At 45.7% G+C, this 15,513-nt stretch overlaps 1 protein-coding gene across 1 annotated transcript in view; it reads right to left on the bottom strand.

Annotated features, from left to right (window-relative positions):
* The window catches only part of LOC119403082 (MARVEL domain-containing protein 1), a 101,288-nt gene extending 90,369 nt beyond the window's left edge, over positions 1-10,919 (bottom strand). The window contains exons 1-2 of the mRNA XM_037670034.2: positions 10,768-10,919; positions 896-1,091 (exon numbers count right to left, since the gene is read on the bottom strand). Coding sequence (XP_037525962.1) covers positions 896-1,084 — 189 coding nt within the window. The 5' untranslated portion in view covers positions 1,085-1,091; positions 10,768-10,919. The remainder of the gene's footprint in view (positions 1-895; positions 1,092-10,767) is intronic.
* Between the last annotated feature and the right edge of the window lie 4,594 nt (positions 10,920-15,513).

Genomic DNA, 15,513 nt, shown 5'->3' with positions numbered 1-15,513 from the left:
CGCAAGCTTTAAGCACTTTAGAGAGCCGCATGTACTGCCCGAAAGGTTGCAAATTCGGTGGGTTTAAAGGGACACTAAAGAGCAAAACGATTTTTATATTATTGATAAAGTACTCCTTCATGATACCAAAAACACCATGCCTGCTGCGAGAAGACGCTTAGTAAGCGAGCAAACGCGCAAAAACAAAATGTGGGTGGCGACGCCACCTTGAAGTTTCCGCACCATTCGCCGTGACGTCACATGTTTTGACGGCGCCTACTAGGGACTACGTAGTTCCTAATCGGTAAAAATGAAGTGCAATCGGTAAATGAAGCCACAGACTTAACATACGAAGTGTGGGGTAACTTTGTTGAACCAATGGCGCCAAAATACGATAAATACACTTTGAAATCCGTGACGTCACGCGGGGAGATTTCGGCGCGAAATTTAAAGATGAAACATTGAACTTGATTTTCTCCTTCATTAATAAACCTATGATGGCGAAGTTAACGACATTAGAGTTCTCAGATCGCAATTTATCTATCTAAACCGATTCATTGTTTCTCTTTAGTGTCCCTTTAAAACGAAATAAAATACTTCCCTTTAATGAACGTTCAGTTTTATATCCGGATATTGTAATGGCCGGTATCAGGAAAAATAGCAACGCTCCCGAATGACGGCAAACTCGGCGATGCCAAGCTAAATAGGCCTGCATCATGAAGACTAAAGTGCGATCAGTGAAAAGTGTTGGCCGTAGCAACGTATTCGTCCGGCGAATACTTTTCACTAATATAAGAAACAATTATTATCTACCACTATAATGGGAAATGCTAGTCAAGCCACTAGGCTACCTAGGTACCGACTAATAAAATCGGTTTTGCATTAAAAAATACGAGCATGGTCAGGAGCGACTTACCACTTGAATCAGCTTTAGGATTCCAGGGACAGTTTTGAAGTAGTACGGGTTGAGCCTAAGTCCTTCTCCGACGGCCACCGGTTCGACTTTCACCGTCGCCGTAACCCTGGCGGACCGCGACGTGTTCGTTTCCGTCTTCTGGGTGTTCTGGTTGTTCATCTCGGCGTCGCGGGTCATCTCTTGCAACATCAATACTCTGCAAATGAAAGGCAAGGGGGCCTTTCAGATGTGCACCGGTATATCACGGGGTAGCGCGCTCCGAATGTCACCGACGGAACCACGAGCCACAGGGCAGGCTAGCTTCCAGCAGCGTAGCGAAAGAATTCGGCAACTGCTGCACAAGTACGCATGAGCAGAAGGGCAACGACGGAAAGCGAAGTGGTCGGTGTGATCGGGCGCGTGCTAGCCACTCCTGGCAGCGGGAGTTTCGCCCGGCGTCACGATACGAGAACGCGTCGCACCTTCCGTCAACAGCACGAGGAAACGCGCCGAGGGCTGCGCGTGCAGTGTGCAGCCGTGGACGAGAGCAGACGACGCGGCACACCGAGACACACGCGTCGAACCAGAGGGCTGCTCTGACGGCGGAGGGAGCGATTCGGCGCGCAGCATCCTCCACACTCTCGCCCTCTGATAACAGCAGCGAACCGGTTTCGATGCACGGGCGACGACTCGGCGTACAGAAACTGCCGTAAAGTGTCGCTCGAAAACGCGGGCCCCTCTCTCTGGGTTGCGAAAAAGATGCTGCAGCGGGCGAGCGAGGAGCGGCAACCGGGCCCAGTCAGGCATAAACACACTCGTGACAGCGAAACCAACAGACGTAATTGAAAACAAAAACATAGCTCGGGACAACCAGAAAGGGGTAGCTACGCTGGAGGATGCCAGACCGCGCGCAGAAGCCGCGGAAGGGGGCCGTATAGCAGGTTGTCCAACTGCGCGTAGGCTGCTGTTGCAGGGACACGTGTTTTGACTATCCTTTTTCGCATCACTTTCCTCCTCCTTTACCAGTTGGTTGGGCAGATTCGTATTACTTACTTCTACTTGGTAGCGACAACAAATCCTTGCACTTGACAGGGCGGTTAATTCTGTAACCAGGTTCTAAATCATCTCTATTAACGCTATGTATACAGACTAATTGTCACGTATTACCCGATTGCAGTGACGCAGCTTTTGTAGTTAACTAAAACATAACGCTGCTCTAACATTTGTAGTTAACTAAAACATAACGCTGCTCCGACCTTTCTGAAGGGGAAGAACTCTCGTACGCTTTGAATATCTCACAGTTACTCCAGCGCCTGGATACGGTAAGAACGAATGGTGTGGCGTTCCTGGATCGCACATTTGCCTGTAATGAGTGGACTTCAATATATCACTAAGCGCTTGCGGAGAGAAAAGCCGGCAGATCCCACGCATTGTGGGAATCGATGTAATGCGAAGCAGCCAGCAAAGAGCTGCATACATCGTCTTGTCTGTAATTGAGGAAAATGCGTGTCATGGTTTTCATGTTAAGTCGTGTTATTTATGTTCGCCACACAGTCACGTCGCAAGATACCAATTTTGGTGTATATCAAGCTAGCGAAACGGCCGCCAGCGCCCCATGAGCGTGGCACGTAAGTCATACTGTACATGACATGCGTGTCATGATTTTCATGAAACAAAAACATAAATAAAAAAAACAAAACAAAAATGAAAACTCGTGTTTTTACGTTCGTCACACAGTCACGTCGCGCAATACCAATTCCGGGGTAGATCAAGCTAGCGAAACGGCCGTCAGCGCACCATGAGCGTGGCACGTAAGTCATGCTGTACATGACATGCGTGTCATGATTTTCATGTTAACGCGTGTTTTTATGTTCTTCACACAGTCACGTCACACAATACCAATTTCGGTATTGATCAAGCTAGCGAAACGGCCGCCAGCGCCTCATGAATGTGGCACGTAAGTCATGCTGTACATGACATGCGTGTCATGATTTTCATGTTAACACTTGTTATTTATGTTCGTTACACAGTCACGTCACAAGACACCAATTTTGGTGTATATAAAGCTAGCGAAACGGCCACCAGCGCACCATGAGCGTGGCACGTAAGTCATGCTGTACATGACATGCGTGTCATTATTTTCATGTTAAATCGTGTGTTATTTATGTTCGTCTCACGGTTACGTCACACAATACCAATTTTGGGGTAGATCAAACTAGCGAAACGGCCGCCAGCGCACCATGAGCGTGGCACGTAAGTCATGCTGTACATGACATGCGTGTCATGATTTTCATGTTAATTCGTGTCATTTATGTTCGTCACACAGTCAAGTCGCAAGATATCAATTTTGGTGTATACAGAGCTAGCGAAACGGCCGCTAGCGCACCATGAGCGTGGCATGTAAATCATGCTGTACATGACATGCGTGTCATGATTTTCATGTTATGTCTTGGCATTTATGTTCGTCATACAGTCATGTTACGTCATACCAATTTTGGTGTACATTCGATTAACCAAGCGACCAGGAGAGCACAAAGTCGTAGGCGGCTAGATAGATAGATAGATAGATAGATAGATAGATAGATAGATAGATAGATAGATAGATAGATAGATAGATAGATAGATAGATAGATAGATAGATAGATAGATAGATAGATAGATAGATAGATAGATAGATAGATAGATACGCTCAGTCGCAGAAGTTCGCTAAGAAATGCTTCGCATTTAAAAAAAAAGTAATTATACAATTACTAGCTGCACCGCTGCGTGCTAAGATGCAAATGATGCTTAAGCACGTAAAATGAAGGGACTGTACGCCGGAACGCTGCACAGATGTCAGAGGCGGCCTCACAGCAATGCAACTGCCACATAATAGCGGATAGTTTTAGTATGCGTTGCGGGCGGGCACATTCACATCAACAAGATAACTTGACAGCATATTCCTGAACACATGAAAGGAATTTCATCGCGAGATAATTTATTGCATCTCTTTTACGCAGGCATTAAAGGGCATGGTAGAATTAATTTCACTAAGCGACCTTACGGCTCGTTGTCTTTATTTTTCAAAGCGTCACACGACGGAGCGACGAGTTATGCCGCGATAGGCGTCGAAAGTAGTTCCTTCAAATTCGTTAGAAGCCTTATATCTGCCAGCAGTGTATGTATATGACAGCAAGGAAAGCAATGGGGGCCAAAGTGCAATAAGTGCTTCGTTAGCATTGAGCATTGGTTTCTAGTTCCTATGCATATTCAACACCTTGCCCAGGTACCTTCACACCATCTCGCATCTTTACCTGCAAAAAGGCCGCATACAACTTTCAGCCACATTAGATCATCCTCGCCTTTATGGTGCCTACATCGACCCGAAGTGCGCCTTAACATACCTCGAGTTACGTAGAAAAAAAGAATGTCATCGGTTGCCCTTAAACAGGCCGCACTACTGCATTTACATGAGGTGTACAGTGCTCCCACTCATATTTGCACTGATAATTCAGTTATGACTACAAGTTCAACCGCTGCCGTAATAATTCCGGCAATATATATCACAATACAGCTCAATATGTTTCACGCAACCTCAGCTACAGCTGCTAACTAGTAGCCCTCCGTGCTACTCTTCAGTTTGTCATAGAGCAGACACCTAATTCGTTGTCTATCTTCTGCGATAGCAAAGCAGCCCTCCAAAGTCTACCCTCCGCTTCACGTCATGGCTCACGTGAGCAGCTGGTAGCGGATATCAGGCAAGTCCACTATGAAGCAATAGAAAAAGGGCACGAAGTAATATTCCAGTGCTGCCTAGTCACTGTGGCATTCAGGGAAATGAACAAGCGGACGCAACTGCCCGATCCGCTCACGGCAGCGTCAGCAGTATCGCCATTCCCCTTTCAAATCGGACGTCTCAAAAGAACTTCGTGTACTAGCCCGTCGTCTAACGTTGGACTTGTGGAAGTCCGCGAGATTTACAAGTGCACGGCTGCATACCTTGGACCCTGATCTCGAACTACGTTTCCCGTACAGCCTATCACGACGTGACTCTACCCTGCTGGTCTGTGGCTTGGAGGGGCCTTCTCGAATGCATATGTACTTATTATTGGAATGGCTGAGAGCCCGTCATGTGAAGTCTGCCGGTGCAGCGAAACAGTCGCGCACCTTCTCTGTGAGTGAACCCGCTTCAACTCCGAAAGAGCGCGGCCCTCTCAGCCGCACCAGGTCAGCTGGACAACCGCACTCTCACGGAGAACAAAATCCTAAAGGCCTGGCCTACCCGGTCTTCAACACGAGCCGTTCTGAGGGCGTTGTTGCGATTTCTTCAAGCAACCGGACTGAATGACAGACTGTGACTGTTGGCAGAAAATGTTGCTGTGTACTATAGTACTTGGGCTACGGTCATGACTTTTTGTTTTGTCTTTTGTCGCCTGCTGTCGTCACAAACTCTTCTGCTCTTTCATTCTTTCACATCCCCTTTCCCCTTCCCAAGTACAAGGTAGCAAACCGGAGGATTCCTCTGGTTAACCTCCCTCTCTTTCCTTTCTCTTTCTCTTTCTCTCTCTCTCTCTTCAGTTCCTAGTTTGTTTCGCATGATTACATAAAAACATAAGTCCTCTGCCGTTGGAGCGGTCCCTGGCTCCAGCGGTAGAGGACGTTGACAGTCGTGTTCCATGGCGGTACACACACCACGCACATGACGAATTGGCTTGTATACAGCCACCTACGCAATACCACCACAGAAAAGGTTAACGACTCTGTTCTCGGCGGAAATACGCAGTGAAATATCCTTACTTAAATGTCATTTCCTGAAGTAACGTGGTGTACTGGGCGAGCTGGTGTAGGTTCATAGTGAGACGTAGCGCGAAGAAAACTGAACATAAGGAAGAAGACGCAGGACAGGCGTATAGTCACAGCGGAAATGCTAACAGCAGTGATAATGCATACCGGGTTTGGCCGAAACGCAGGTTTCGCTGGAGGCTGTGCACGCATACCTTCAGCAAAACCTGTAATGTTGGTATGTATTATCACTTCTGTTAGCATTTGTGCTCTGTCTAGTCAACTCCGACTTCTGTTCTCACCCAAGTAAAATTTGCTTGTTTGTTTTTGTTTCGTTCACAGGGGTGCACGCGTTTGCCTTTCTCGGTTGATTTGTGGTGGCGTTCGTGCCAAGTATAATAAGCGGGATTTCTTTTTCAGCAAACTTCAGTTGACAGCGACCGTCCCGTGTCTTCTTCCAGGGGCGTAGCCAAGGGGGGGGGGGGGGCGGTTGAACCCCCCCCCCCCGAAAATTTTCAGTTTTGCTTGCGTATATAGGCACGCACGAACATACATAAAGTATAATTAACCCCCCCTCCCCCCCCCCCGAAAAAAATTTCTGGCTACGCCCCTTGTCTTCTTCCCCGTGTCCAGTTTCCTTCCTGCTACAACTTACTACGAACTATGACTTCACTATTACAAATATACGTCATCAAGCGAATCATTCATCTAGTGTAGCATACGTATATTCCTAAAAGCGTTAGACAATTCGCATACATTGAAAATCATCGCTGGTGTTTTCTGAACATTCTTTTTTCTTCATTTAAAATATTGATTAAATTCATGTAATATGCATTTTGGTTTGCCCTACAAGTCATCAGCCTTAGCAGCTATGCGTGTCTGCATAACCTGCTTTGTAAATCTCCCACTTGCGACAGGACATGACGTAATAGTGCAAATGTACTCTATATACTTTGCGGCATAATCCACGTGTTTTTAAGCACGCGCGTGCTATATGTGAACTTACCCGTCCTTTAGTTTTCGCCAACAGTAGCAAGGAAAAGCTATTCATGGTTACGTACTCGTACGAAACAGTTAGATGCTCACACTTTTAGTTAACGATAGTTGAATGCAAGCGGAGATAAAATTAGATTTTAACTTCGACATTTTCAACGCACAAGAAACGCTAATTGCAGGCAATCGATCACTCCGCTTACGTTAACTACGAACAAAAATATTGAAAAAGTACGCGATTCTGAGTCAGTATTGAGACAGTGCGTAGAGGGGCAGGCAGGGAGATCGGCCGAAGAGACATTTGTTGTAGATTTGCTTCAAGTCAGAAGGGAAGGAACTGCTCATATTGAAGACAATAGCAGCGCTATTTTAAGAACGGAGGTGATGTCATCGTAAGACGCGCATCTGGATTGGAAATGTTCAACAGACTAAGCGTGACAGAAACGAAGAAAACACGCGCAACGTCTCATGACGCATGAGTGCAGCCCCGTGACGTATTCACAAGGCTCAAGGTGTTGCATTGGGAAGCTTTTACTGCGCAGCATGTGGGACAAATAATACGTTTTCGTCGATCTCTGCGCATACGTGCTGGTCCGTCGACGTGGTAGTTCCACTGGTGACAGTTGTCCCATTTTAAGTTTAAACAAAACCAATTAATCGACAAGAGAAATGAAATGTTCGACTACATGTTGCTCCAATGCAGTATACCTACAGTCTGCAGGTCGCCTACCAATTTTCTATCAAACTCCGTCATGCGTATGTCCCCACTGACGCGCCCATTATTGTTTGAGTCGTCACCTTCTTTTGCAATGGTACGTACTCGAAAGCAACACGAAATTAACTATAATAATGGGCATCAGCAGTGCGTCTTCTGCCTTGAAACTGCCGGTTACTATCGAAAAATCGAATGACTTTGCCCTTAACAAGAATCGTTTGATTCTGAAATCAAGCAATAATTTTTTCTTTCTGACAGTGCTAGCTGCAGTGTGTCGAAACGGAACGAGAACGAAAAAAAAAATTCGGCAGATCCCACTCCTTGTGGGAATCGGTTTCATGCGAAGCAGTCAGCGAGTACTTGTATGCTGTATTTTATGGCTTTGAGCCAAGCATTACGAGGTGGATCGACGCGTAGTTGTGTGCACACCGTGGGCTTACCATGCACGTCGACAACATTGGCGTTTAAAGGGTAACTTATGGTGTGACGTAACGTCAGCACTATATAACGTTAGAGCGCATACGTCAGTATTATCAAAACGAAGTGTTCTTTACGGTGCAATGATGTGAATATGTGAATATCATACGTAACTTTCGTTAATGTATTCCCCCAGATCGAACAACGCTTCAGTGTAGCTTGCTGAATCATAGGCATACAAATGTAATGTTTATTAGACTGCTGCCATAAAAGCGGAGCCAACACTGGAACCACACACGTTAACCTGATATGACGCCTCTATCGTAAGAGTACATATGTAGTGTTTATTGCTTTCTTGTAAAATTAGATAGCCAGTACCACAACCACAACTGACAATGCACCTACATTACGCCTGCATAGACTGTTTTTCCAAACCAGTTTATAGACCTGGCGTGGCTCTGTGGTAGAATACTTGATTGCCACGCAGAATGCTTGGGTTTGATTCCTGCTGGGATCCTAATCTTTATTCACTTCATTCGTCGGGTGAACGCTGCCGATGTTGGTTTTTCATAACGCTGTCGCACTTAAATTACCTATATTTGTTCTCGCCGTTCCTGGGTAGACTGTCAATCACCTGTGGCGCATACCCGTACACCGCGGCCCGTGGTAAACGGGTATGTTCCACACGTGTCTGGAGGAAAGGGCTTGACGACGTGCGCGACAGGATTTTCACGTTATCCATGTCATGACCCGACAGTCATATTCGTTAAATCCTCTTACCCTCCCATGCCAGTTTTGGTCTACACCAAGTTAAGGTTAAGGAGGCGATCACGAGAGAACCCAGAGGTAGGCGGCTAAATAGATAGATAGATAGATAGATAGATAGATAGATAGATAGATAGATAGATAGATAGATAGATAGATAGATAGATAGATAGATAGATAGATAGATAGATAGATAGATAGAAACGCTCAAAGTGTCTAAGATTCGCTAAGAAATGCTTCGCATTTAAAACGATATCTCTTACCCTAACGAAAACGTAACCGACACGTTATCTGTTATTTCGTTCCGGAGCAAAACCGAAATACTTTTTGTCGGTTTTCGGTTCAAGGGAAAAGTTGGCAATCTGGAACAACCGAGGTCATGCAACGTGAGCATTAATGCTCACGTTGCATGACCGTGGGGACAGTATTAGCGCGTATCTCGGGCAGGGATTCCAAATTAAAGATGTGCTGCAATTTTGCAACAAACGAAAGGAGTGGCAACCGCAGATGTTCACATTAACGCAAGTGGACCTTGGTGTGTCAGCCACACAGGCCAGCGTGAAGAGGGCATTCTCGGCTCTGAAGTTTGTTTCATCAGAACAGCGGTCTCGCATGTCAGAGACTACACTGGATGACGTGCTGCTTCTGAGATCATACTCACTCCCTTGGCATGAAGCACTGAGCCTGCTCAGAGAATTCGTAATTAACTGATGAGGAAATTAAATGCTAGGTTTTTTATCGTTACTTTAATTTCAAATTTTTGCACACGCACAAAAAGCCGCTACGAACCGTTACGGAACTTTTTCCGTTTTATATGTTAGCCTAGCATCTGTGCCGGCAACTGTTCTTCCTGTTTGTCTCTTCCGATGTTCAGGCAAGTCTTACCGCGTGTTCAAAAAATCAATGCAGATGCGATGAGAGGGCACGAGACCTCATTGCGCGATATACGCGTATCCTCGGTGTTATGAGCAACATTATCTCTTGCCACATGCATGTGGAAAGCCTCTTATTTGCGAGTTGTTAGTCAAGTCTTCCTTTCGACACTGAAGTGACGGTAAGGCCAAATGACTGTTCTAACAATGATGAACACCGCTGGTTCTATAATCAAAACGCCGCGCAGGAAATGCGCAATGATAGTACAGCCTTCTCCTAAAGTTCAGAAGCCACTCCACACGTTGCTCTTACCTTCGCATGGCTGCGTGCGCCCTGGGAGCCCCCAAAAAACCTCGGGCTCCTTCACGCGCTCGGGCGAGAGCTCAGGTCGAGAGCTCGGGGCGAGAGCTCCTTTAAGGTCGAATGAAGCGACAACTCTTCAGTTGTTGTGCTAAGCTGAACATACAGATGCTGAATCGGGAAGTGTTTCCGTCGTCGAGCCTCACTCGTAAAAAGCAGTATTGAGCTAGCATGGCCACAGATTCTTCCTGCGTTATGGTAGAGGACGTTTCGTTGCAGCGACTCTTCCATCGCTCTCGCGCGCAATTTATACCGGTGTGACATGGACACTTCCGATCGCGATCAGGGCCGATTCGGATTAGGCTCGATCAGGATTAGGTGTTGTTTTTAATCGTGGTCAGGCTCGATCGGGATCAAGACGATGGCGATCTGCGCATCGTTATCTTGCTCCCAGGTCGCGATTTGGCTGACGTCTGCACCAGACTCGATGCAGACTGGTTTGGACCGTGTAGCAGCGAGCACTCTCGATCGCGATCAAGTAATACGATCACGATCGGCCCTCATCACGATGAAAAGTGCCCATGTGACACAGGTATTAGAGAATGAAATGCCAGACAGTTCGAGGCCTCGGGATGCCAATCGCTCAACCATCCTACGCAACACCACACAAACAACTCCGTAGCGCAACAGGGTATGACTGTTGCACAACCGTACGCAACAGCCATACCCTGATATTCAGTATAGAAGGCACACACAAAAAAGAAACCTGCACATTAATTTTGCCTCTTTATTTGAAGTAATTCTCCCAGTAGATAAGCGCACCACTTGGGGGACACTATAGAACTGGGCGCTGCGAAAAAGTGGGCTCGAGAACTTCGCATCTCAAGACATGTCAAGCAGAGACGGCTCGTCTTGAAGTGTCTCTGAGAAGCGTCGTCAGCGTCACCCGGGTAAATCATTCAGTTTAATCATTGTTTTCTTACTTTAACCTACGGCTCGGTATACTGTATCGGAAACAGCCAGCTATACGTGGGCCATCAGCTGGTACCTAGAGTATTTGGCTACTCACCGAGTGCTGCAGCGACCTCTGTGTAGATGACTCGCTGATTCATAGTCGAGGCGACAGTGACCGCAGTTCGCCAATGGGAATAGAAAGTGAACAGATGGTGAGGCCCCGGCAAGCCGCGCTCGCCAACGCAGCTGCAGTGAGACGTGCAGCTCGTGAAGCTTGTTCTTCGGAAATGTCCGACCTGCTTTACGCGCCACAGCTGCGTCAAGATGAGCGCCACTGTGTTCGGGGGAAAAACGTTTACTTGCCGCCCTCGGTCCACCGATGCATGAATGAAAGACAAATAACGAATGAGCCAATTGTGTTTAATTTGTGAGCAGGGTTCTCTATTATACTTCTCGATTGTTTTCCTCACTCTTTTTTAAGCACTTCCGTTTGTTTTAACTGGCTGTGAGCGAGGATAATAGAAGGCCATGATAATCGTATGATCGTGACTTTGGTTTTATTGGGGCAGAAGTCAATTCGGCCAATGGCCATAATACGTCAATTGAGAAAAGTTTAATAGAACAGTCATAAAAGGCAAGTGGTTAAGCCATCTTGGTTTTTATAGCGTAGGCAGCAGCCGTTACAACTATAACGCCCCAAGAACAGTTCTGTCTGTTCACCTTTACATAAATATTGTTCGTGCGGAGTTTGAAGATTCGATAGTGGAGTGGTATTAAGTTAACAATGATTCAATGTTTCTAAGGACTGTTTGTCAGATATAAAAGTATCGTTCAAGGGAACGATATTTTCAAATCGTTCAACTTGGATGGAATAGCGATAGTTGTCCCAGTAAAAGTGTTGGGTTCGAGGACACCCGGTAGTTGCTAAATATGTATAATCGTTGATAATACTTACCAATATATATGTAGGGGCAGTAGTTAGTTTAACGGGAATGGGCTGAGGTGACAGAGGACGATTTCGTTGGTACGTTCTCTGTGCCCGCAGTTTCTCTATTTTATTGCGATAGCAATTATATGGACAGTCTCGGCTAGATTTTGCCGTCCCCGTCGCCGTCATGCACCGTATATGTATAAGTATGTATATATATATAAAATCCCCAAAGAAAAATAATTCAGAAAAATGCTTCCGAAGCGCGGAATCGAACCAGGGACCTCTTGCTCCGAAGCGAGTGGCGCAAGCCACTACGCCACGGAACGCAGGTCCTCCGCATAGCTAACGGCGAGCGTTATATACACACCCTTTGCCGCTGGACGGACTCAGAGATGGCCGGCGCTCATAAGCGTTTCTTCATTACCAGCGAGATGGCGCTAGGAGCGCGACGAGCGCATTTAAAAGACGTCGGCGAGCTCGCTCGCTTCTTATATTAGCGCAAGGAGAACCTTGGCCTTCCGCTGTCTGCTCGCGCGGTTTTCTCGTGGTGAGGGCAAGAGGGATGTTTCAAGCTTTAACCGTGATGTCCGCACTCATGTTACGGAGCGCCGCTAAACGACGCCGCTAAACGAACAAACAGAAGATGAGCGCGAACTATCAAGTGTCACAGCTCGACACTTGAAGCACGCTAGTTTCCTTCGCTGCTTCGGCCGCCTTTGTAACAGGAGCGCTGTTCAAACTGAGAGTATCCATTGGCGAGCCTCACTTCGTATAGCATTAGTTTCTTGCTATCGCATTCATTGCTTCGCCCTTGCGGCGAAACTGTGATTTTTTTTATTCAGTATACTGGCTGGAAAATGTGCAATTTGATCTCGATTTATTTATTACGCAGATACTGTGAAAATATGTAGATATTTACTCAGGTGTAATATTATATACGGCATTCGTACGATGACTTAAATGTCGCTTAACGATATGGTTGTTCTTCAAATGCATGTCACCCGCATTGGCCTGTTACCCGCCAACGCTCAACAAAGGAAAAGCACGCGCTGAAGACGAAAGATTTAGCAAAGCGTTGGTTCGGGCTCTACCAGCTTTTTAGCGCAGAATTTACGCCACGGACAAATAGACCTTTCGTGTCTCTTTTTCTGCGTGGCGTAAATTCCGCGCTAAAAAGCTGGTAGCTAAAGATTTAGCAACGCCAGGGAAGCCTCGGTGCTATATACGATTCGAAGCTAACCTAAAGAGCCATCAAAATATTTTTTTTTTTAAATTAGCGCAGCTTGCACGAAGTCGCGCAAGGCTACGTCATGGCAGAGCTGGTGGGCACCTAGCTGGTCCTGGCTTGGCTAGGCTTTTACCCTCTCACCTGTCTCTTTGCCACCCCTTGCCATTCCGCACTTTACATGCTATGCATGCGCTCTTTTCTTTTCTACCCTTTTTGCATCTGTTTATTTCTATCTCTTTCTACTCTGTCTATTTCTTATTCTGTCTTTCTATCTTTTTCTCTCTTTCTTCCCTTTCTTTTTGTCTTTATATTTCTTTCTATATATTTCTCTCTCTCTCTCTGGAGTCGTTCTCTCGCTTTCTCTCTTTCTTTTCTTTCTTTCTCTGTCTTTCTTTTTTCTCTCTATTCACTTTCTTTCTCTATATTTTTCACTTTCTCTTTCTTTCTCTCTCTCTCCCTCTGTGGTCGTTCTCTCGCCTTCTATCTTTTTCTATATCTTTCTCTCTATCCCCCTCTGTTCTCGTTGTACCCTCCTTCTTTCCCTCCTCCTCACGTTCACTTCCCTTTCCCACCCTCTTGTTATACCATACTATACAGGGCTATGCTATACTATGCTTTGCTAGCGTGCCTGGATAGCTGAGTCTAAGGCAAACAAAAAACTGTATTTCCTAAAGAAAAAACTGGAACATGCGACACCGTAAGAAAAATGTAACGGCTTACGAAACATTTATACGACCAGTCTTATAGAGTACGCTAGTATTGTGTGGTCCCCTCACCAGAAGGTCTTGCGGTCAAAAATTGAGAGAGAGAATACAGAAATTAGCAGTCCGTTTCATACGCGGTAAATACCGACGCACACACTCCGTCACGGCTTTGTTACAGTCCCGTGAGCTTGAGTCTTTGGAATATCGCAGGCGCAAACATCGCCTCAAATTTCTTTTTAAGATTGTAAGTGCGCAAACAAAAATAAATGAGGATTTATATCTTGAGCCCCCTGGAAGGCGATGTGATTGTCTTAACATTAGTATAGACCTACTCAACCTTATTTCACACGCACGAATGCTTTCCGCCACTCATTTTTCCCAGACACAATAGACATGTGGAATAGTTTACCTAATCGGGTTGTTCAACAAACAACGCCAGTGGATTTCGAAAATGCGTTATATAGACAGTTTTCTCAGTAGTGATGCGCGCTAAATTCTGTTGCGAGCATTTATTCGCCGAGTCTTATCTGTGTATAGTCAATGTTGCTTGTTTCTTATTTTTCTGATGTCGGTTATTCATCTTACTCGTATGTGCTATTGAATGTTGCTTTTTTGCGCGAATGTTATGCATTATGTGGCACCCTCCCCGTAATGACCCCAAGCACGGGGTTGACTATCAAATAAATAAATAAATAAATTAATTAATTAATTAATTAATTAATTAATTAATTAATTAAAGAGACGCTCGCCTTCGGATCGCGGGTACACGGGTTCGAACCTCGCCTCGCCAATAAGCTTTTTCTCCCCAAGGATTTCTCCCTTTCTCTATCTTTGCTTCTCCCTCTCTCTCTCTGTATTCGTTCTCTCGCCCGTCAGAGTTATTGCATCCCACGCCGGAGAAATCGGCGCACGAGTTCTGGGAGCGAAGCAGAAGATGAAGAAGAGGATGAAGATAGCGCGTGCCGGTTCATGGTGATGACAATTTCTGTTCACTCTGCACGGAATAACGGTCGGCTCAAGCAGCTCCGCTGAATCGCTGCGAAGGGTTATCGCATTGCCTTATGTGCGACGAAGTATCTCGCTATATATATAGCGAAAGCGTTTTCGAAGAGCTCCGAAAGCGTTCGAAGTACAGTATCTGTTTTTGTTCTGCCAAATGCTCGTATGCTGCGGTCTGAAGCCCACAGCAGAATAGCAATACGTGCGTCTGGTACAGGTGTACTGCGCTCGGGGAAAAAAAAAAGAAAAACAAGACATGAAGAGGGCGCCGCGAAAATAGGGACGAGGGAACACCGCCTTGTCCTCCTCTCCGCTCTTAATTGGCCGCTTTCCTTGTTTCTTGGAATACCATACTAAATAAATAAATAAATAAATAAATAAATAAATAAATAAATAAATAAATAAATAAGGAACATCTTGTTTTCAATAATCATCTTAAAAGCTCAGTTATGCTTGTTGAGATAAAATGCTTTGTTGGGCGCGTTGGTTCATTCTGAGATCGAGCGCAAACGGACGGCACACAAGAAGACAAGACGACTACACGAGCGCTCACTACCAACTGGTTTTATTCGGAAAAACACGAGAATATAAAGATCTGTACACCACAGGCGCGCCTGCGCACACATCAAGTGAGAAGAAAAAAAAATCATTATAAAAATGACAAAAGGTTATCTTAAATTCCGCTGAATCAAGTGAAACTCACTGCCCCGCAAGCATACCGACGTTTGGCTAACACAATCAGTGACTTTCCTTTTTTATGTGAAATGCTTCCAGAAGATGGGTTGAGATGGGTCATTGGAGGAGGTGGATATACCTTGCACGGGAAATCGGTGAGTGTAATCGAAATGATTCACAACGTAAAATTTCAGTGCACTGTCTTACACGTCGATATTATGAAAATGGGCAGTTGTGAAGTCAAGCTTCTTAGCGTAAATCGTACGACTAGCGCCAATACTGATACCTGCGTCACCTAAATGTGCTAGAGGAATATTGGCGTTT

This window comes from Rhipicephalus sanguineus, chromosome 1 (assembly GCF_013339695.2).
Source record: "Rhipicephalus sanguineus isolate Rsan-2018 chromosome 1, BIME_Rsan_1.4, whole genome shotgun sequence".
NCBI lineage: Eukaryota > Metazoa > Arthropoda > Arachnida > Ixodida > Ixodidae > Rhipicephalus > Rhipicephalus sanguineus.
The sequence above is the reverse complement of the archived record's forward strand: the minus strand, read 5'-3'. Positions and strand labels throughout refer to the sequence as shown.